A 23588-nucleotide genomic window follows, 5' to 3' on the forward strand; every position below is an offset into this window, starting at 1 on the left:
AGTCCTGATACTTATGCTTCTGGGCAAGAACACAACAAAACTTAATGTAATACTACTCACCACACCATTTTGTACACTGAAGCCAAGCTGATATTTCACATCTGGTCGTTTGATAAGAACTTCTACCACAGGAGGACAAGGCACAACAGTAAGTTTGACCACAGTCTGTTGTCTGGCACCCTGTCAAAAACAAAATAAAAACATTTTTAAAAAAACCTTGAGAATGCAATAAAAAATTCTGTTCCATCTACTTCAGTACTATAAGAGACATTACCCTTGTTTTATTATTAGTAATATAAAACTATTCTCATATATATATAGACACACACATTTATGTATGTAAATGTATATATACAAACATATATATATATAATTTTACATGACCAGCACTTTAGTTTTTAATTATTTAGGAATCTTATTAAGAGAAAAATAATTTGAAGACTCTTTCAAGTAAGGGGAAAGTTTAACAAAATATTTGCATATTTACCTTAATATAAGTTTGACATGTGGACAATGGTAGGCCAACCATACTGATTCCATTTATAGATATGATTTGGTCACCAATATTGAGCCCGCCACATCTGGCTGCCGGACCTGATGGGGCCATATTTGCCAAAACTACAGTGGGGACCATTGAACCCCAGCCAGACTCAACTATCACAATACCAATAGGTTCCCCTTTTAATTTGGGAACAATTACCTGAAATATATAAATACAAATATAATTATAAATGTTTCAAGATTTATTTTTATTGCACGAAAACAGAGCCTTTATGAAATATTACTGAAAGTTCTAATGAATGAGAGAGAGAGAATGACATAAAAGAACAAAGTTAGAGAAGGAAATAAACTAGAGCCAACATATTTACTGTAATATTTATTTAACATTATGTCTGATAAATAACAAATCCTGCAATAATAACAGATGAGCGATTTCTCCACATGTAAGGAAGATACAAGTGTAGAGGAAAGTCTGCAGTTATAGAGTCACCATAGTAGGAGAAAGATTAATATAGTCTGACCCTTTTGTTTCCATATTCCTGTTGAAATATGCTTTTGTTTCAAATATAAATTAACATGAAATTTTAATTGAAGGTTTTATTCTTTTACTTGTTTCAGTCTTTTGATTGTGGCCATGCTGGAGCACAGCCTTGAAGGGTTTTAGTAAGAAAAATTAACCTCATGACTTATTATCTTAATGATAGTACTTATTCTATTGGTCCAATTTGATGGACTGCTAAGTTACAGGAAAGTAAACACACCAACACTGGTTGTCAAGCAAGGATTGGGGTGGTGGTACAAACATAGATACTATAATAGAAGATACTTCTCCAAGGTGCCATGCAATGGGACTGAATCCAGAACCACGTGGTTGGAAAGCGAGCTTCTTCCCATATTTCTTTAAAATAGGAAATTTATATTATAGTACTAGAGGTGGTCTCAGGTAAACAGTTTCCATTTTCATTGAAATATGTTTATGAGGTTTTACAGACCAAAAGAAGTAAACCTTTGAATAATAAACACTATACAGGTAACTAACTGGAGCAACTGTTTATTTGGGACACCACATCATGTAATTGGAAACTAAATGTGAGTTTATGATGTTGCAGTCTAACCTCAAGCAAGCTTCAATTGAGCAGACCTATGATCAAAGGCAACCCAGATTAACCCATCTATTTCTCTTTTTTTTCTGGGGCATATACTCCTGATTACATTAAACAATGTGTTCTTCCTCTGTTTTTTTTTTCTCTGAAGATTGTAGGAAATAATTTGAGGGAGATTTGGAAGCTATTTCTGCAGGTCAAATAACTATGGAAGGCTTCTTTATGATATGGTATGGGAACCAGAGTTATATTTATTAGATTTCCATACTAAATATCTTTTCCTAATATCAGCATCAACATTTCAAAAACAGCCCCAACCTTAAATACATGCACACACATGTTCCCTCTTGATTGTTAACATCTAAAGAGTGTATACAAACAAAGGACCTAAGCTGGTCCCTTGAAAGAATAGAGTGGGAGTAAAAGAAATTGTTATGGAGAAGAGCAGCAAGTGATGAAGATTATTTTGAAATAACACAATCGACTGCTGTTTTGAAGTTTAGATGCTCCTTTGAAGTTGCTGACAAAGAACACAGAATCTCTATTATAACAAGTGTGTTTGTGGGCATATGTATGTATGTATCTCTCTCTCTCTCTCTCTCTACACACACACACACATATCTATACACATATGTGTGTGTTCCCATCCCTACAAATATATAAGAATATGGAATTATCAAATGCTTTTTATTGAAGTTACTCCATTGCTTTTAAAATTAATAATTGCATTCAAATTCACATGCACACATATCTATAGAGATAACTCTGGGTTTTAGTATTTTTAACATAGTAAAGTTAAAAAAACATGAAACCTCTTGCTTTATGTCTTTAACATGTAATACAAGACTATATATAATTTGGGTAGATGCTTGACCTGTGTGTCTCAATGCACTGGAATCTATCATATTATTAAACAATATAGAGCCAATAATGGAACTGATGTTTAGTTGCTTGACTTGCAAACAAATCATCCTCTCAAGTCATGCAACATTTTAATTTTTGCACATCTCATGATATACAAAAAGAACAGCATGATCATTGCTGGAAAGCCATTGATTGTATATGTCTGTTGAATCAGGGCTACCCTAGATTTAAACAGCAGCAGCAACAATCATTGAAATATCTCCATTAAAAGCAAAAGCTCATAATTCCAGAACATAGCTCCAAATCCTATATTTTACAATGAGATATAAGTTTCACTAGACAGGATGTCAATTTATCATGGGTAACTCTCTCAACAAGTACCAGTAAAATATGAGTTGATGCAATCACCTACACCCTTCCCTTAGAAGAAAAATGAGAATTTTGATAAGTCAAAAGAAATTAAATTAAAACAGGTAAGAAAGAATATATAAACAGTAACATAGATTCAGGGTTTCAGTTATCTAATCTATAAAATGAAGAAGGTGAACGTTGATACAAATTGGATTTTTATGTAAAAAGGGGTCTCTAAATGGGGATGGAAGGGGATTAAAATTTACAGGAGGGGGTAACTTGAAGTGAGGAATTGATTGGGAGACGTTTTGGGGCGCTACAGTGGGTTACTTTGGTGTGAAAATGAGGATTTTATTGATTTTTGGGGACACTTGGGGGGGGGGGTATAGATTGGACACCTTTTCCCTGATTTCAATCAAATTTTCAACATGGGAAAGTGGAAGCGGATTTGTAATCTAATCTATAAAATGAAGGTGAATGTTGATGCAAATTGGATTTTTATGCAAAAAAAAAACAAAAAAAAAACAGGGATCTAAATGGGGCTGGAAGGGGATTAAAATTTACAGGAGGGGGTAACTTGACGTGAGAAATTGATTGGGAGACGTTTTGGGGTCCTACAGTAGTTGCTTTGGTGAGTCTACTATCCTGAGATTCTATCCCTTCAAACTTTGGTCTCCAATATTTTTTTATTTTTATTCAGCTTCCAAGTTCGTCTGTCCCTTTTAATTATTAGTGTTTTGCTGTCCGCCTGGAAGCAGACCTTTCCGTTGTCACTGCCTGATATTTATGATTGATCTTTCAAAATATTTTCTTTCTCAACTTACTTAAGATCTTTTGTTTTTTATAAATGGGAGAGAGAAAGATAGAGAGTAAGAGAAAGCGAGGGAGAGTCCGAGAGAAAAGAAGAGTAAGAGAGTGGGAAAGTGAAAGAGAAAGGAGAGAGAAAGAGGGAGAATGTGGCGATAAGAAACAGAAAGTAACAACCACACCCTCACTTGCGCGTAGAGCAGGTCACCTTAAGCTAGTTTTATATAAAGAGAGAAGAATCATGTGTGATGTTCAAGCCTTTCTTACAGACATTAGCGATGCAATTCTGTTTTTTCTTTAAATAATGTCATGCTTGGATAGAAGAGTCATCAAGCCAAATGAAATCGTATTTGTGGCACATACTAATGCCATGCAACTGGCACGTAAAAGCACCCATTACACTCTCAGAGTGGTTGGTGTTAGGAAGGGCATCCAGCCATAGAAACCCTGCCAAATCAGACTGAAGTCTGGTGCAGCCCCTCAGCTTGCCAGTTCTGGTCAAACCATCCAACCCATAAACAACGGACATTAAATACTGATGATGATGAAATGGCTCTATGAAACAATGGCAATTCTAAAATATTTCTTCCCCTGCCTAATACATTATGCTTATGAAAATAAATTACACCTACGATATACCTCAATGAAAGAACAAAGGAGAGAGGTAAATAATAATCTAAAAATTAAAGACTGGCAATTCATACTACTCTCCTGAGGCAGTTTCTAGCCTTTATGACTTTTTTTTTTTGGTCTGCCTCATTTGTTTATTATGCTCCTTTTCAGGCAGTAACTACCTTTCATCAACTTCTTTGTATGCTAGTCTTTCCATTTTATCCTTTATTAAAAAAGGAGTAATGGGCATGTACATGCAGATCTGCTCTCATAGCACACGTGTGTGGGTGAGTGAGTGTGTATGCATACATGCTTAGCACCAGTGACTTGTGTTTGAAAGTATTTCATAACATGCACTCTCTCCCCTCCTTGATATGTCTTTGCCTCCCTAACTGTCAACCATTGCCTAATGAAAAATTTGAAAATTGATGTGCCACAAGGACAGGAGTCATTTGTTCCCACTTACCCTACCGCTACCCTAGTCAACTAAAATAAATAAATAAATAGCTCTGTTTCCTTTTTTTTATTGTTATTAAATCATAATGATTCTCTTGTTTCTTATCCTCACAGTTCAAAACCACAGTCTACAATTTATAATTCCCCAACTTCCCTTTCTTTTCATTTAAATTACTCACTGCAGATGCTTTGTAAAACTGTATGCATTCTTACAAAACCACATCTATCAATACATGTATGCACTTCTCATTCTCTATCGTTACCATTTCATTTTCCCATTTCCTAAAACTATCTTTTCAATGCACCAGTTAACCCTTTGTAACCTTTCATCCTGTTTTGTCCCTTTATGTTTTTAATCAATTTTTATCAGCCCTTATGGCCAATAAAAGAATTAATTATTATTATTATTGTCATCATCATCATCATTATTATTAGGGCCGTGACCTAGCAGATTCATTACCATGGCACTGGGCAAAATACTTAGTGGTATTTCTTCTGGCTCTTTATGTTCTGAGTTCAAATTCTGTCAGGGTCAATTTTGCCTTTCATCCTTTTGGGATTGATCAAATAGATACCAGTCAATTACTGGGGCTGATGTAATCAACTCCCCTCACTCTCCTTGAAATCATTGGCCTCGTGCCAAAATTATTATTATTATTATTTATGTATTCTAGTTTTGGTAACCATATAAAGGACATGCTATTATTTCAACAATAATTAAAGAAACAAATTAGAGAGGATAAACAAAAAAGAAAAAAAATGCTAATCAAAGAACTTATTAAAATGTTAATTTGAAAATTATAAATATGGTATCTCTATTGTTACTGTTGATGATGAAGATGATGAATACAATGATGGTGGTGGCAGCAGCAATACAAGTGGTGGAAGTAATGTTTCCTTAGCTAGTTATAGTAGCAATCCAGTCCAGGATTAAAAAGGAGCTGATGCTGTCTGTTTAAAGCTGAACAGTTGGGTCAAACAGAGGACTATACACAACAGATATTTAAACTATGATTCATAAACAGAAATAGAATGACTGTTTGTTCTGTATTAAATACTATAAAAAGAATAATTGTAGAGCTTAAAGCATTATTCATACACATCCTTACTAAACATAAAACATTTTCCAGTGATAATAAGATTCAAAATCCTTTACTCGTCTTTTTGTTATTTTCTTTCACCTCAATTCCACAAAATGTTAAGCTATCCATGCTCTACTGCCCATCTAACTCTTAGAGAGTTTACCAACAAAATGCTCCATAACTGTTTTTTCTGAAGTTAACAATGGATAGATAAAATTTGTATTTGTCTTGAAAAGTGAAACTACACAGCTCTTGTTTCGGTAAAGTCATTTCATTAGAGTGTTTCAACATGAAAATTCGACGTTACGCATAAATTGTAGAGCCAGGAAGTTCAAACAAATAGATCCATGGCTCATAGGCATCAGTTCAATTCACACTGAAGTCATAGCACTTTACTTTAATTAATTAATGCATGTATATATGTAGCAGCAACAGACCCAAGCAGTGATTAGGAATAAACAAACTTTAGTTTAGTTAAAATATTGGTAAATTTACCTTTAGAAGTTAAAATATGTCACAAACATTTTAACTAACCTAAATTTTATACACACACAATTTTGTAATGAGGAATGCCAAATTATTTTAAAGTATACTGAACATGAGTGTGTGTGTGTGTATAAAATTTAGGTTAGTTAAAATATGTTTGTGGTATACTTTAACTAACCTAAATTTTACACACACACACACAGATTCAGTATACTTAAAAATAATTTGGCATTCCTCATTACAAAATTAAGGACAGCTGGGAAGGAGTTTACTTGTAATATACTAGCAAAGAACACAAATGTCTGAATTGTTTGTCTACTACCCCATTAACAAGACAAAACAGAATTTAGATGGTCATCTAGATAAGGGTCTACATTAGCGATTCTCAACCATTTTTTTTTTATCTATGGATCCCTTTGATTACTATTTTTTTCAGCTGGACCCTCATAGCAATTCAATGTTTAAAAACTAGCCCTATAAATGCATCTTTTAAAACTCCTATTTTGTTTCTCATACATTAACTTGTATAGGTTGAACTATGTAAAATGTTAGAGAAAGAAACTCAGCTGTTTCTTACAATACATACCAATACATACATCTAAAGCAAAATTTTTTCAGGGACCTTAAAATACTATTGTGGTTGCTCAATTTACTATTTTATTGTGCGAACCTCCAAAACTCTTATATGGAACCTCAGGGGCCATATAGACCCCAGCTGGCAGAAACGTTAGCACGCCGGGCGAAATGCGTAGCCATATTTCGTCTGCCGTTACGTTCTGAGTTCAAATTCTGCCGAGGCCGACTTTGCCTTTCATCCTTTTATAACATGTATTGTAGTGAATTCTGGATTGAAATGATGCAGTCCTATCCAAATGTTGCCAAATTGGCCCTCAAATTCATCGTTCCATTCACAACAATGTACAAATGTGAAACAGCTTTTGCAACTTTACACCCAATTAAAAAAAAGGCTCAAAATAAACTGGATATTGCACATGACATGAGGGTCACATTATCAAAAACGCAGCCTAATATTGAGGACATATTAAAGATCAAACAAGTTCACCCCTCTCATTGAAATTTTTTATTTTATCAGTAAAATTTTATCTCATGAAAAATTATTTTACACAAGGTCATTTTGCTTTGTTCGTCTTCTCTGATTTTTTCATTTTAGGGAGCGGGTAGGGTCCATGAAACCTTGAAAACAATTGGAGGGAATCCAGGGATGAAAATTTTGAAAAAGCTTGGGAACCAAGTGTTTGACAGGAGCTGGTCAGTTTGACAGGAGCACCAGGCTCCAAGTGTCTGTTTTGACATTGTTTCAAAAGTTTGATGCCCTTCCTAATGCCAGCCACTTTACAGAGTGTACTGGGTGCTTTTTACATGGCACCAGCACAGGTGCTTTATATATGGCACTGGAATGGGTGCATTTTACATGGTATGTCAGGGGTGCTTTTTACATGAGACTGGCATGAATGCTGGCACCAGCATGGGTGTAAGTTGTATAAAATTTGATGGACAATATTAATTTATAAGTTGTACAAAGCCACAAAAATTGGAAGAGACAACAATTGATTAAATCAATCCCACTATTTGACTGGTACTTTACTTTATCAACCCAAGAAAGACGAAAGGCAAAGTTAACCCTGATAATATTTGAACTTAGAACATATAGAATTGTAACCAAATAACTGCAAGGTTATGCTGTAACAACAACAATATTACAAAGAGGAGACCACAAACATAACTGAGAATTGATATAACTAATTGCGTATCTCAATTAAGCTTAGGTAAGTTTGATTTTCAGAAACGTTCAATTACCTTCTAATCAGTTAAAGAAGAGGAAAATCATTAAAATTAAACTCTAGAAGATTTAAAACAACTAATTGTTTACATTTTGCCCCTTTCCAGTGAAAAGTAACACATTTTTATTTCATTTGCATTTTTGTTGTGCACTCATCATTGTAATGTTATGGAGAATTATTCTTTATTTATATTTTTGTATGTCTTTTAGTGTGTTAGAGTGAGATAATCATTTACAATCATCTCTAAGTTAAAAAGGCTTGATTTGCTAATGTTTAGGTCATGTTAAGTGTCTTTGATTATGGTTGATAAATTCCAGACACTGTAATTATAATTTGTCACAAAACTTCTATGGTGAAACTCATTCTGAAGTATCTATTAAACAGATTATTTGAATATTGCTTAAAAGATTATTTCACTGCATTGACACTGTTATAATGACCAAGGACACTTTTGTTATAGTATAAGCCTACCACTTAATCTAACAAATAATTTCTTTTCATTAGTCATACTATCCCCCTAAAATAAAACCATTAGTATAATATAAAATGGCATACTGTTGCTATTATAGTAATTTTAACTCAAAAATTCCTTTGTAATGAAACAGCATGATTTTCTATAACTAAAGTTATAAGTTGCCTAATAATTCTCTTAAAGCAACTTAAATTGATCTATTAATGAATTTATTTTGTATGTGCGTATGTGTGTCTGTGAGTCAGTGTGTATAGGTTTGGTCTAGAGGAAAGGCTTGTGGTCATGGCCTTCATAGCTGAGACTGATATAGTTGTTTCCCTCAAAACACCCCGCACTACCTTAAGAAAGAAAAGACACCTTGGACAATGTACTCCTAGAAAAATAACAGGATGATCATGGCTGGAATGACTGGACTAAATGACAACGAGGACCAGATGGATTTAAGTTTTCTTATTCTAAACATTGTAGATATCAAACATTCCATATTTACCAACAACACCATTAACATCCCCACTCCACATGTATCAATTTGGGGAATGTCTTTTCTCATTCATGTATTGTGAGACAATTCAAGATGTTTTTACTAGTAGAGTGAAGGAATCATGCTGTGTCCCTCTTAAATGGCTTGACTATTTTAGCTCTGGATGATTAACCCTTTCATTACTGTATTTATTTTGAAATGCTCTGTGGTACTTTCAGTTACTTTAAATATAAGAAAGAATTTAGTAAAATAACTGTCATCATTCAGCTAGTGTTAGGAACATAAATTGTGACTAAGGTTTGGTGGAAGATTTTAATTAAAAACTTATGAAAACAAGACATCTGTACTCAGAGCCGGCTTCAGCCGGGTTGGTAACAAAAGGGTTAAACCCAACTTCAAGTTTTACATTTGTTTCTCCTATGATTATAAAAATTAGTATATCAATTATTATAAAGTAATAATCAAATTAAATACTTAAACCTTCATAATAGTTTTGAAAGCTGAAACACTTTTATGAATTGTATAATTAACATAACATTGTGTTACATAGCTCTACAGTAGTGGTTCTTAATTTGGCCAGTAACATACTTTTAGGGGTGTTGTTAGCTCACATGAGGTAGCAGATGTCAAGGGGTGTTATGGCAAATACTGGATGTTTAGAGGGCTCACAATTTTTCTTTGAAATAAAACAAACAGGATGCAATACTTATGTTTCAAACACATTTAAAAAAAACTTTGTCAAGACTAAAATAGGAGTTGGACATTGTATTATACAATTCTCATCTTTTTTAGCAGTTTACATAAAAAAATGGCATATGTTGGATGGGTTACAATAAGAAATTATGGATAATAAACCACAACACCAAAATAACTTCTGTTTGATTAAAATAATTTACAGTAATTTTGTTATTTTTTCAAAACAAATGTAGGAGGCATTTATTAGATGCCATACCATAAAACCAAGAACTGAGCTACAAAATGTTGAGAAACACTAGCTTTACAGCTTCTAATTAAATTATTTAGTATATTGTTGTTTATTCTTTTTTAATAAAACCTAGTCACCCATAATTTAGACTCACAAGGTGTGATAATCAATAGGTGTCTGTTATTTCAACCATCACTGCTGAGTGCACTAATGGTATTTACAAAGGTAGGTAAATGACACTCAAAATAGCAACTTGTTTCATATTCTGCCTTCAACAGATGACCAACAAAACAAGAATGTACTACTAAAGCTGAATTACTTAACAACAAGAAAACCAAGGTCATGATAAATGGATTCATAGCAACCATCACATCAGCATAAATCAGCAGTTTAACATTGGGATCTTTTCTCACTTTGGAAGCAATCTTTAGAGAAGGTGGTATGTAATAGAATAAGCAAGGATAAGTAAAGTTGTGAAAGAATATTTGCCCTAAATAGTCTAACACTAGCAAAGGAACCACAAAACTATATTTTAGTTTGTGTTATCCTGTGAGATGTGGACAGTGCTTTCCACTGGCAGTGCGTTCTTAAAATTCTTCATGCTGGTATGCTAGAAAGGTACCTATTTGATGAGAAAAATACAGAGGAAATCTTTGTCTTTAGGGAGAGAAGCTTGCAGGAATAACACTAGAATGATTCTTAGGAAATAATAATAGAAAGGGGAGACAGCTAAAAGGCCAAAGAAGATTTGAGGCAGATGAAGTCTGAAAGTAAGTTGTTTGATTGGCTGAATGTAATCATAGCCATTGAAGAAATTCTGTTGTCTGATACTCTGGTGAGAGCAGGAATAAACAAAACTTAACTTTCAAAAAATAACATGTCAGTCATGCTATCAGTTGTTATTCTCATAGAATATGCATATTTGTAATTCTGTATGTGTAAACAACATATAGACCCATAGCTCTGAATATATTTTATTTGATAAATATTTATCTAAATGCTATTTGTGTAATTTTTCCAAAACAAATTTCAGCAACCAATTACTAATCTGAATTTCACATTAAATTATCAAAAGAGAAATATTTTGTTGTATTAAAATTAGTACCTGCAATCTTAATATGTCTTTAAAAAACCAATTTCACTGCCATTTTTAGAAGAGTCATTAAATTAATGTATTCTGCTATTTGCTATTTGATTTGAAAGTAATAACTAGTCTTTAGATGCTATGTTCCACAACTAGTATTTATTACAATATTTATCAAAGTTTTTGCAGTCATTATTGCAGCATTAAAAGCAAAAGTAGCCCAACATTAACATAAAATAAAGTAATGCCAGGTAACAGACATAGCAAAAAGGAAATGTATACAAATAATGAAAGCTAATTTTGTGTATTTTTTGACAAATATATTTTGTATATATCTGATGAATATGCACACTTCCTGCATATATTCAACTGACCATCTCAAAACTCATGTAAGAGCATTGACTCTTACATTATTACATATATAATTGTATGTAATCATGTAGAACAAGCCACATTAGATCAGATTTTTTTAGAATTTGATATAAAAACATTCAAATAAACATTATCTCAATTATTTTTAATTTCTTTCTTTTTTAAAACATTTTGTCTGCATCTATTGTATTAGCACTTGAAATATAAGTTAGTTCTGTTAGCTTTCAGATATCTGCATATGTTTGAATATCTTTTTTTATTAGTGTGTGAACATAGTGTATAAGTGAATGCACACACAACTGCTTGTTAGATTCAAATATTTGTACTGAATGTAAGAATAGACATTTTAGAGTGGAATACTCTCCCTAACTCTGACTATGGAACAGAACAAGCAACTATCTTTCAGCAAGACAGACTGAGAAAAGGAGAATAAGGTTAAAAATAAAAAATAAAAACGATTAATACGTGCCTCTGAGTAGAATGCAACATTTGTGGTGAACTTTAAGCTTAAGCTGGAAAAATTTGTGCATATTTGCCAAATAACATTTTCCCTTGAAGTGAAAAACAATATTTGATCAAGAACAGATCTGTCTAAATCTTACTTGTCTTGCGCCACAAGCTGACAACTGTCAGGTCAAATATCTTTTACTCAGCTCATGTTATCAATTTTATCCTAATCAGAGTAACCACTTCTCTTCTGCACAGCAAGCGAAGCTTTTAATACAAAATTGTTTATTCTCGCTAGTTTGCAGATGCACAAATATGAATGATGTATATCTGTACAATCAAATATATTGCATTCTGGCAGCAGGTCCTTTGGAACTCTTCCTAGAGCAAACCATCTTTTCATGAAATGTTACTTGTTTTCTATCTCTCAAGTGTGAAGGAAATGATATAAGGTTTAAAGTTTCTGGAAAGTAATTCTGAAGTCAAGAATTTTAAGTCTTCAGTTCTTGTTAATGCTAAAAAGATACATCAAATTCAATTTAAATTGAATTTAAGATAGTAAAAATAAATTTCAAATCTATTAATCTAAGGAGACAAGCTACAGTCTGTGTGTCAATTCCTAAGAAAGGTAAATTAACTGATCTTACTAACTTCCTATATATTGTCCTCACTATTAACATCTCAAAAGATGTTAATAGTGAGGGTGATATATAGATATCAACTTGCAGATGACCAAGCTAGGCATCAGTTGCCAAACTATCACCAATGTTGAAGGGACAGCAAATGTCATAAGTAATGAAAATAAAAAAAATAAATAAAAAAAACTATTCTTATATCTTTACCACTGTCTAAACAGAGGTGGAAGCAAATTCAGTTAAAACAAAAATTGGAAAAATTTTATATGAATCATTTAAAATTAAGAGAGACCATTATAAGAATAGCAAAGGTGATGAGATTAAGAGGAAAGAAAAAGAGCAGTTGGCTTTTCACCTCAAATAACAAAAAAAAAAAAAAAAATCTAACTAACAAGGAAACCTCTTAGCTGCCACTCTACTAGATGTAGCAGTCAAATCTGCAAATCACAGCCTAACATAAACAAAAAAGGATATATTGAACAATGTATGCAGTTCTTGATATACAAAAAGGATGGCTGCTATTGGAATACCTTTGATCATAGCCCGGTTCAGTCAGAGTTGACTTAGGGCAAAAACAATAACAACAGTAACAAAGGAATCAAGACAAACAATTTTCATGTAGTAGAGTTAATAAAAGCAAAATAAGAAATGGAATGATTGAGTGAAAAGATATTCACAATGACTATAGCAAACCATCAGTCATTTAAGTGATCACCATGGAACTTGAATATTTCATCAATCATTGTTTCCATTTGCAGCAAGATTACGGAACAATGGTTTACACAGGACTTATATTTTCTAAACCTGACTTTCTGAATCTTCTTCAGGGACAGTTATTTTGGACAGAGAGTTGTGTTGTGATTTGTATTCAAAAAACTTCAGAGTAGAGAGCTTTAATGATTGTTTTATAAGATCTTTGCACATGGACTCCATGTAAGCAATTTGCAGAAGCATCTAAGAAAATTTAAGTACAAAGACAACCCTGTGAGAGAGCCTCTATGCAGTTACTTAACTTGTGAGAAATAACAACCAAACTGTTCTCAACTCAAAATGTTAAGGGTTTAAAAAGGAAGGACACACTGAACAATGTAATCCTTGGTATAAAAAATAAAAGATGCAATGGTCATGACTGAAGAGACCTTTGATCAAAGGCCTGTCCAATCAGGGCTGATCTGGGGTTAAATAGCAATTACTTAAATACCAAATTCTGCCTTTATTTGCAATTGATGTCCAGTTTAGCTTTGTATCCACACTAGAGATAATGTGATCATGCTAATCAATGTAAAAAGCTGAACTGACAGAATTGTGGTCTGTTTTATTACTGTTATAATTTTGAATAATGTAGTCATGACCATATAGTTAATAACTATACAATTACACAGTTCAACTCCAATGTGCAGCACCTTGGGTAAGTACTTTTTACTAGATTATTGTGTTAACTCCCAGCTTTATAAGTGTAACTGAGTAGATGGAAACTGTATAGAAGCCTGCTAGATAAACTGTATCGGTTCTTGGGAAGTAAACTTAACCTACCACCTACTTTAACTTGGTCTTTGAGTATCGTTAGTGAGGTTTATTGTGTTCCAAGTATTTGGACAAGATCTCTTATCTGAGTTTAACTCAACACTTTGATGTGCTACACCAACTTATGAATCAGGGTTTCTTCCACTTTTTCCTCCAACTAATTCAGAGGCCACAGAGGATTATGGGCACTCCACTTTCTCCTCTGACAAAAGAAAAAGTTGTTTTCAACCCAAGTTAGTCTGAGCTAACCAAAGATCAAAAGTGTTCTGGGTAAGAGTATCTTGTCTTTTTTTCAGGCATAGTGTATCTAGGACTATATTATCCAATATATCTTATCTCTTTCTAGGCTGCGATTTGAGGCAGATTTAGCTGCTAATTCTACTAAGTTGTGGAGCCACATACAAACTTCCTCATTAGCTGACAAATATAACAGTTTTACAAACTGGTTATAAATAAAATCAAATTACTATGCCATTATGTTGAATTCGATTTTTTTGTTGTTGTTGTAAAACCAAAAATATATTCTTGATACTTGATGTGAGAGCTTAAAAACAGAAAGAATCAACAACAGAGGAAACATATTTCTCACTGGTAATGAACAAAGTGGTTTTAAAAAGATACATTTAGGAGCTGGATACAATGACATCCAAGAGCCAACAGATGAGTTATTTCTAAGATAATTGATGGGTACTGAAAGAAAATGAGAACTAATCACCAAAAACCCAAAGTAGAAACAAACTGAGTTATTTTTGTTCACAAAGATGTTGTACAAGTGCTTTAGTGTAAGGTTATAAAATGGAATAAAATTACATAATTCTAATAAGCACAATCAACTAAAAGAGATATTTATCTAGACTAATGGCATACACTACAATGTTAGTAGACATTATCTGTGAGACAAAAATAATTCAATACGAAACGATCACATTTTTGAGAGTTGAACCAAATTTGAAAAACCATATTTGATGGCATATAAGATGGTCTGTTTTAAAAAAAGATGTCTCTCAAAAATTCATCTTGGATCCTATACACAAAGTTGGGCCTCCCATAAGCTTTAAGGCACTAAAAACTATTTTTTCCTGAATATGCACTGCTGAAATTGGGGTGCATCTAATATGCCTGTGCATCTTTCATGCTAACAAATACAGTAAGTACATGTTTTAATTATACTAATTAAGAAAACTAAATGAAAAAAAAAAAAAATTTCCCTTACCTCTCTGTGGAAATCCTTATTGGTGAAAAGGTTTAATTCTTCCCCCATGATTTCTTGCTGGTTCAGCACATCCTGGTAGTCCATCTCCTTGATGATACCGGGGTCATCAATACCGTTAGCTTTCAGAAACTCCATGTAGGCAACCTGGAATGCCTGCCCAATAGACTGGGCAATTAGTTGAGCCTGAAATAATAAATTTATAAATACTCCTTACAAATAGCATAACCTTACAAATAAAGTTATTTTCCTTAATTAAACCATCCCCATCATCATCATTTCACTTCCATTTCCCATGCTGGCATGGTGCTAAAATATAAAGTAAAAAGAATAACATTCTTATAACAATTTCCTGAGACACTAATCCCAACACATATCTGTAATGAAAGTCTAAAATCTCAACCCCATGAGGGATTCAAAATCAGTGAATACAAAAATTGAGATAAATACTGAAAGGTATTTAGTCCAGTGTGCCACTTCACTGCTTCATTACTTGTGATAGATTTTCTACACAGCAGAACTAGTTTTTCATAGAACACACACACATACAAACTTGTCTGAGCCCAACATATCATTGTGTAATAATATAACAGACAAAAAAAATAAGGAATAAAACTATGTTTAAAAATAAGACAAATCATGACAAGTGGGCTTCTACAGAAGTTGCTCAACCTAGCACTACTGCATCTAAATCTACCCACTGAAACAAATCATTACTATCTGAAATGGCTTGAATATTAACACCTAGTTTTACTTAGTGTAACATCTAACAAAGCAAATTGAAAGATATAGTTTTATCAATGAGAACCATTCAAGATCTAATCAATCTAATAGAAATATAATAATATATATAGATACACATACATACACCTATTGCTTGCATGCAAACATATACACATGTGCAAACTTACAGTGAAGTAAGAAAGCATTTTCACACTGCTGGCCTTATTTTCTTTATTTCATTTAGAGAACTTAAATAATTTTTAAAAGCAGTACACACACACACACACACACACAGACTTTGATTTTAATACTAAAGGAACTAAGATCTTACATACAAAGTTTTTGCTTTCTTCACTGAATTGATATTTTCCAAAAACATTTTTTTGTTACACTTGAAAAGAAAATGCCTAATACCAGTGGTCCTTAACAAAATATTACTAAGCATTATAAGTACCAATTTGAGACAGTTAAGTGTATCAGGTCCAGAGTGAAAGCATTACCACATATACTACAGTGTATGCCATACCTTGATTTTTGGTACCATAAAACTATTTCCCACTATTTTAACATTTTTATTATTTATTTTAATTTTATTATTTTTTTCTCCGATAATTCATCACTTAATGCCAGTGGAGTAGAAAGGAGTTGCTAATAATGTTCAACAGAACAAAATATCCCACCTCAGTTTGATGAAAAATAACCTAATTTAAATATATTAGGAAATAAATTAACTTGAGATTTTTGGCAGAAAATAATGTTAGACAATTTTGTTTCTAATATTCCTAATATTCTAAACTTGTAATTTAAATACGCTTATATGAATAAATAACTACATTGTGAGAATACTATTTCAAAACTTTATTAGAATTTCCATGGGTATTGTTGTTGTTAAAATAAGTGTTACATTTATATTTATGATAAATATCTTTAAAAAGCTGTGTCAAACTATGTAAATGTTCTCACTGCCAAAAAATAAATCCCAGAGGCATTTATTAAATTACGTTGGTGAAGATCTTTTATTTATTTGTCAGGAGGGCAGACAGAACTCATGACTAGTTGTAGGGTCTCTGAGACTGTCAGGAAGACGGTATCCGCAACCCAGAGACCAGGCGAGAATGCATGAAACTGTACTCAATAAAGGGAGTTATGAAAAACTATTGAAGGAAAGGAAAATGGTTGCTGTTGACAAAGAATAATGTTCAACAGAAATACCGCATTGGCCAACTTTGCCTTTTGCCTTACTGGGGTTGATAAAGAAGTCTTGTAATTCAAGACAGTGGATTAGTAAAGTGGATGCCTTGTGGTATTTGTGAATTTCTAGAAGTAATTAGCTGTGGAAACATCCATAGAAAGAACAGGACACACCTTTCGATTCTGTGTTTTTTTCTTCACAATTTTGCAACCAAGTATGTGGCTAGTCAACAAAAACAGTGAGAGATGGCTAACACTCAGTCATTAATTAAAGTTTCTTATCAAATGATTTCCTATATTCCGTAAATGGATGTTTGTGTGCCATTGTTACTTAGTTTGATGTATTGAGTACTCTCCATTTTATTTCATAAATTTCCAACTGACTCTCTCTCACACACACAGCAATAATTCTTTATTTTTATTACAGTAACTGGTTTTCCTTAAATGTTGAGAGAAAGAGAGGGGGTAGATATATAACTAATGGAAATATATAATTAATAGAATACAGTCAGCACTAAAACCAATATTATAAACATTCTTTTGTCTTCAAAACAACAAGGATATATATATATATATATATATATAATATATATATATATATATACACACACATACATACATACATACATACACACGACAACAGTGACTGACAGAATCAGCAGAACATTGAACAAAATATCTTGCAATATTTAGTTATGTCCCATTTATGTTTTTAGTTTTAAATCCTGCAGGAATTAACGCTGTCATTCATGTTTGCAGGGTGGGTAATATAAATACCAATCAAATATTGTGGTTGATTAAATCGACAGTGTCCTCTCTAAAATTGTGTGACCTTATGTCAATGTAAGAAATCAATATATAATGGACATTTATCAACAACAAAGGCTAAGACATTTTTTTTTTATTTCTTATTATTTCATTTTATTTTGTTACCAGTAACTGTTACCCATAACAAATGTAACACAGAATATTTTGAACCATATATTTTAGAACACACACACACACATGTCACTGTAAAGCAAATATTTCTAAGGAAACAAAAACAGTTATTATGTTTTGGAAGCTAGATATTTATAAACCAAGGAATTGTGGTTCTCTAGGCAGTCTTCAAAATTTCTTCGCCTCTCCTTCAAAACATACATATTTTCTCTTTCAGGAATACTGCTTAAGACTTGAGCTACTATTGCTTATATGTGTTGGACTGTATTCAAAATAGAGTCAATTGTTTGGCAAGTCTTTAATCACAGAGAACCACTAATCTCACTAACTGTTGAACTAGATATTTTTGTTGTTGTTGTTTTAATTCCATTACCACAAACAGAATGTGCCACAGCATTCTTATTTGAGAAGTTGAGAGTTTTTATCCAATCAGAGCACTATATCATTCTTTCTTGTCTTATACTAACATATCAGCAGAACAGATAAACAGAGAGAAAGTAAGTTAGTAATGGAGACAACAATAGCTGGAAACATATGATTAATAATGTAGTAATGTATAATAACTAAGATTAACTCGACTTACATTAAAATAAATATATGATTTTGACATGGAATTCATACTGAGCCAATTAGTTTCCACGGTATAAGAGACAAGAAAAACAAAACACCAAAGATATCTGTTTAGCTCAAGCAGCAAAGGATCCTCTACATGGTTGCTCAACCTGTTAGAAATTGTAGCAAAAGCACACTCAAATCATACCCCAGCATCTTAGGAAAGGACACATAGGATAATGTACACATACGGTCCTAGCACATACAAAAAAGATGGGATGGTTATAGTTAGAATGCTTCTTATTGTGGATCAATTCAGATAGAGCTGGCCTATGGTTAAGAAACAACAGCCATTATGACAACTTTTTCATCTCTTTTGATAATGATACAAAAAAAAAACCTTGTCTCCTTTAGAGGCCTGTGAAGTTCCAACTTCTCCATTAATAGAAAACGTTCCAGACATGATAAATAATAAGCTTCTGTGATCTTCGTGAATTGAAAGAGAGAGAGAAATGTAGGGAGGATTAACAGACAGACTCTAAAACCAGAAACTATTTCTTCCAATATAAACATTTTATTTCTCTCTATAATAAAGATTCTTATTCCAATATGCTACACGATAACCTAAATAATAATCAAAGAATGTTCAAGTAAATCACAACTGCATATATTCAGACTTTAAATATTGTAATAGCAGCAAACTTTAATTACATTCTGAGGTCTAAATTCTAGAGAATTCCAGATGAGCAAGAACTAGAACTGGACAGTGTCTATGATAATAGTCAGCCTGTGCCACCCAACATCAAATTGATACAACGAAGTAGGTACATTATAAGCTCAGTGAGCCACACAAACATAGTATAAATTACAAATGCCTCTTTAGCTTGTAGTGCTGAGTTTCTTACAAGCCTGATGTCAGGCTCTTTACAATAGCTGTTGTATAACAGTTTATGCCGCATTAACCCTTTCGTTACTATATTTCTGACCAAAATACACCCCTTATGTGTTTCAATTAATTTCTTACATAATCATAAATTTAGTCTGGTTTCATTAAACAACTATAACTTTTTTATTTATCAATATATTAACGTGAATTTTGGAAGATAATTTAATGAAATGTTCTCAACCAATTCTATACTATAATTTTTGTCACAAAGTGACTCTAATTGCAGGTAGATACAGGTAAATTCAACAAAATATAAAATTATTAAAATTTTGTTCAAACATCGCTATAGAAAATGGGTTATTAGCTAATATTCAATTGTGTATACAACAAAATTTTACGATAGAATTTGTTATTCTGGGTAACTTTCTGATACCCATAACAATATTTATGGCAAAATAGTCTTAATTTCATTTAAGGTTATGGGAAACCACTAACTATCCTTTCTTTCGTTTTGTTTACATTTAGCGTAACGGTTCGTTTCCGCCGTAATGATTTCAAATAGGCTCATTCGAAAAATAAAAAGAGATAGTCTAAGGCTTTACTCTCCTGGGAAAGTCTGTGGCTTGGTCCAGTTTCTTCAGAAAAATCACCGAAAGAAACAGTTTTTAAATTTTCACTCCATTCAGGTGCCAATTCATTTTCTTTATCACTGTCGGAGCTCTCGGATTCACTGTTTTCACTTTCGGAAAATGAAACATCAGATTCATTATCAAATACCACGTGCTTTTTTTTTTCAGTCATAGAGTTAGATTTATGAAGGTCTTCAGTAGAAAATCCTTCGAATTCTGACTCGCTGCTTGATATAATGAAATTTGTATCCATTTTTTGTCAGAATTACAAATTTTGAAAACACAATAGGAACAAATTTCGGAAAAAAAATCTCCCAAAATTCACGAAATTAAAATTACACTTCAATTTTTGTACAAAACTGTAGTTGAACTCTTTACGAAGTATAATACCTGTTTTCACGAATGAACTAAAGAGATTTCCTCTGATATTCTCATTTAAATATGAATAGGTAAATTCAGGCGGTTTGGTCACATTAACCAAAATTTTTTTCGGGCGGTTTGGTAACGAAAAGGTTAAACACATTATGTACAAGTCAACACAAAATGAGGAGAAAGAGAGAGAAAAATAAAGATTGAATCCTAGTTTGCTGTCAAGATATCTCTTTGTATTTTCAAGCTGTATCACAAAAAAATATATTTGTGTATAAAGTGATAAATTTAATATAAAATAAATTAGCGTAAAAACTGATATACAAGCTTCATTGATAGCAGCTTTGAAACAGAATATATGTGGTGAACACATCCAATGGCAATTGTTAATTCTGTTAGAATGCTGGTAGTGATGTGTCATTATTGTTTTAAAGTCATTATAAATGACTACAGTTTGAAATGTGGGAGTTACATAACTATATAATGTGTACTAGCAGTGGAAAACATTTTCAGAATACATCCTGACTGTAAAAGTAAGAATGTGAAGTCAAAAAGAGACATATTGCTTACAAAGCAACATTAGGAATGTGAAGAAAAACTATTAAATAAATTTTTTTTTAAAAGTGGCTTTTCAACAAAAGTTATTCAAAAACAAAGACCATGTCAGTTTTAGTGTTTGTGTATTAGTTTTTTAGCTTTTGTTTTTTGTTGTTTTAAAATTTGCAGTGATTTTACATTGATTTCTGGAAAAATATCAAAAATAGATGTTCTCAAGGATAATGTTGCATAAGAGGATGAAATAAATTTTATTTTCAGCTGTAAAATTTTTGGGCATTGCATTATATTTGAGATTGCATTGTACTTGAGCAAAGTATGGTAGATGTAGGTAAATGATGAAAGCAACTTAATGAAGAATGTAAAAAAAATTAAAGACAATATTTGCTCTTTTAGCTGGATGTTTATAGCGATTTTATATTACACTCCAACATTTTTCAATGATCAAAGGCTTATGTGTGTGTGTGTGTGCATGCGTGCACACTCACTATCACACACACGATTTACATGCAAACACTCACTAGAAACAACACTGTTTTACAGGGATTTCATGTGCATTTTATAATGAACCTATGTACAAGCATAATTACCCAGAGAATAAAATACTGAATTCAGTAGAAGTCCTATTTTCAATTAGCATGTGCACACACGCATTTCATTTTATCCTCCTTTTATTTACTATTTCCACACAGATCTCATAGCTGAATATGCTATCTATACATATACACACAAACACACATGCACCACATTTGCTTAGAAGTAATACCCTAATTTCAAAACCAGCAACAGAAAAAATAGCAAAGTGAGGTCAAAAATCATAATAGTATTGTAAACCTTTTGTAAACTATATTATTGTTGAAATACACTGTCTTTGTTTTAATTAATTTTGAAAATAATGAAGAATCCATTTAAATAATTTTTTGTCACTATTAATCTGGTGTTTGAAACATAGATTAACATGCAACTTTGATGGAAAGTTTTAATTTAAATCACTTATGTTATCTTGAAGTTGGAACAACAATTTCTGCTATTCTTTTTTTATATTTACACATCATAAACACAATGGAAATATGATATTTGCATCTGCAAGTGCCCCAACAGACACACATAAGAATTTGAAAAGAAAGAATAGTAAATATCACAAACAAGTGGTTCTTGTTCTATCAATGAGCTTGCTGCTGTCCTTTTTTTTTTTACTCTAATTGGTGTTTGCAAGTCTAATAGAATTTACATAAATTTTCAGTCATTAATTTATAAATTTCACAATGGAAGCCTGTACAGTAGTTGATGCATCCAGTACAGTAGAAAAGGCATCCAGCCATAAAAACCATGCCAAAGAAGACATTAAAGCATGACTCAGTCTTCTGGTTCATGACATCCTGTCAAACCACCCAACTCAAGTCAGCAACACTTTGGAGTAACTGCATTTACTTGTATCTGCCCTTTCTACTACTAGCTAAGTGGAATAATGCAAACTGTTACCAACCAGAATAGCTGAACCAGGCTGATAATAGTCAGTTGCTGAAAGATACCATATGACTGTCATAAATTCCAGCACCTTAACCTGATAGTACTTTCATATCCACCACAATAGTTTATTGAGCAATCACTAATTAGTCAGGTCAAAACACTAAATAAACACTATACTTCTAATTGTAGGCAAGATAGGTCATAAATTCAAACCTGTTGTCAAGCATATTATTCTATACTGTCTCAATCAACCTGTCAAGAATAGGTCTCTTATCATCTAAGAATATTTCTGATAGACTCATCCTACTCAGGAAAAGATATAGTTCTCTTCTGTTATATGCCATAAACCTGAAGTTAAGCACCAACTCTCAAAGAACCATTCAATACTGAGAAAATAATTTATTTATTATATACTTCCAACTACATTTAATAATCTACCATGACCTCATCTGTAATATTTCAATAAAAAATTCCCCAATTCTTTTGTACAACTAGACTAACTTATTGTTGCTTAGTTGTAATATCCCTTGCACAGAAATTAATGTAGAGAATTTCATATATTTATGTATAAGGCATATGAGACTTTCTGAATGTTCCAACATAATGAAAGAAAGAAAAAAATTTCCTAAGTAAATAAAACCTTATATATTTATTGTTCCAATGAAAAACTTTTTTTAGGTTATCAACATTGTCTGGAGAAATAACCTATTAAATGGCATTGCAGTTCTTTCTTTTAAGAGAGAGAAAAGAAGATCAGAAATACTATTATGGAGAAATCATTTAATTAGTAAACTACTAGACAGCTTAGCTTTGATGGATTGGCTGAAATCCCGAACATAAAACTAATTAGGTGATTTAACCCTTTGACTCCAGTTTGTGATTTTCCTTAGAACTATATTAATTTTATTTACTGATTAAAAGTATTTGCTGAAAACAGTGCATAGTCACACTTCATGCTAAGCTATAGAGCTTATTTTGTTTCTTTAATAAATGTTGCAAATTCACAGAGCAAAGCAGCGTTTAGCTTTCAGTTACTTCATAACATGAAATCTCATTGTAT

General features: G+C 32.4%; 1 protein-coding gene across 21 annotated transcripts in view; it reads right to left on the reverse strand.

Annotated features, from left to right (window-relative positions):
- Positions 1-23588, reverse strand: part of LOC115212775 (amyloid-beta A4 precursor protein-binding family A member 2) — a 248648-nt gene that overhangs the window by 4882 nt on the left and 220178 nt on the right. For all 21 annotated transcript variants that reach the window (XM_036504010.1, XM_036504018.1, XM_036504015.1 and 18 more), the window contains 3 exons: positions 15218-15400; positions 488-700; positions 61-180 (listed from right to left, as the gene is read on the reverse strand). In XM_036504010.1, the coding sequence (XP_036359903.1) occupies positions 61-180; positions 488-700; positions 15218-15400 (516 nt within the window). The remainder of the gene's footprint in view (positions 1-60; positions 181-487; positions 701-15217; positions 15401-23588) is intronic.

Source organism: Octopus sinensis, linkage group LG6, assembly GCF_006345805.1.
Source record: "Octopus sinensis linkage group LG6, ASM634580v1, whole genome shotgun sequence".
Taxonomy (NCBI): domain Eukaryota; kingdom Metazoa; phylum Mollusca; class Cephalopoda; order Octopoda; family Octopodidae; genus Octopus; species Octopus sinensis.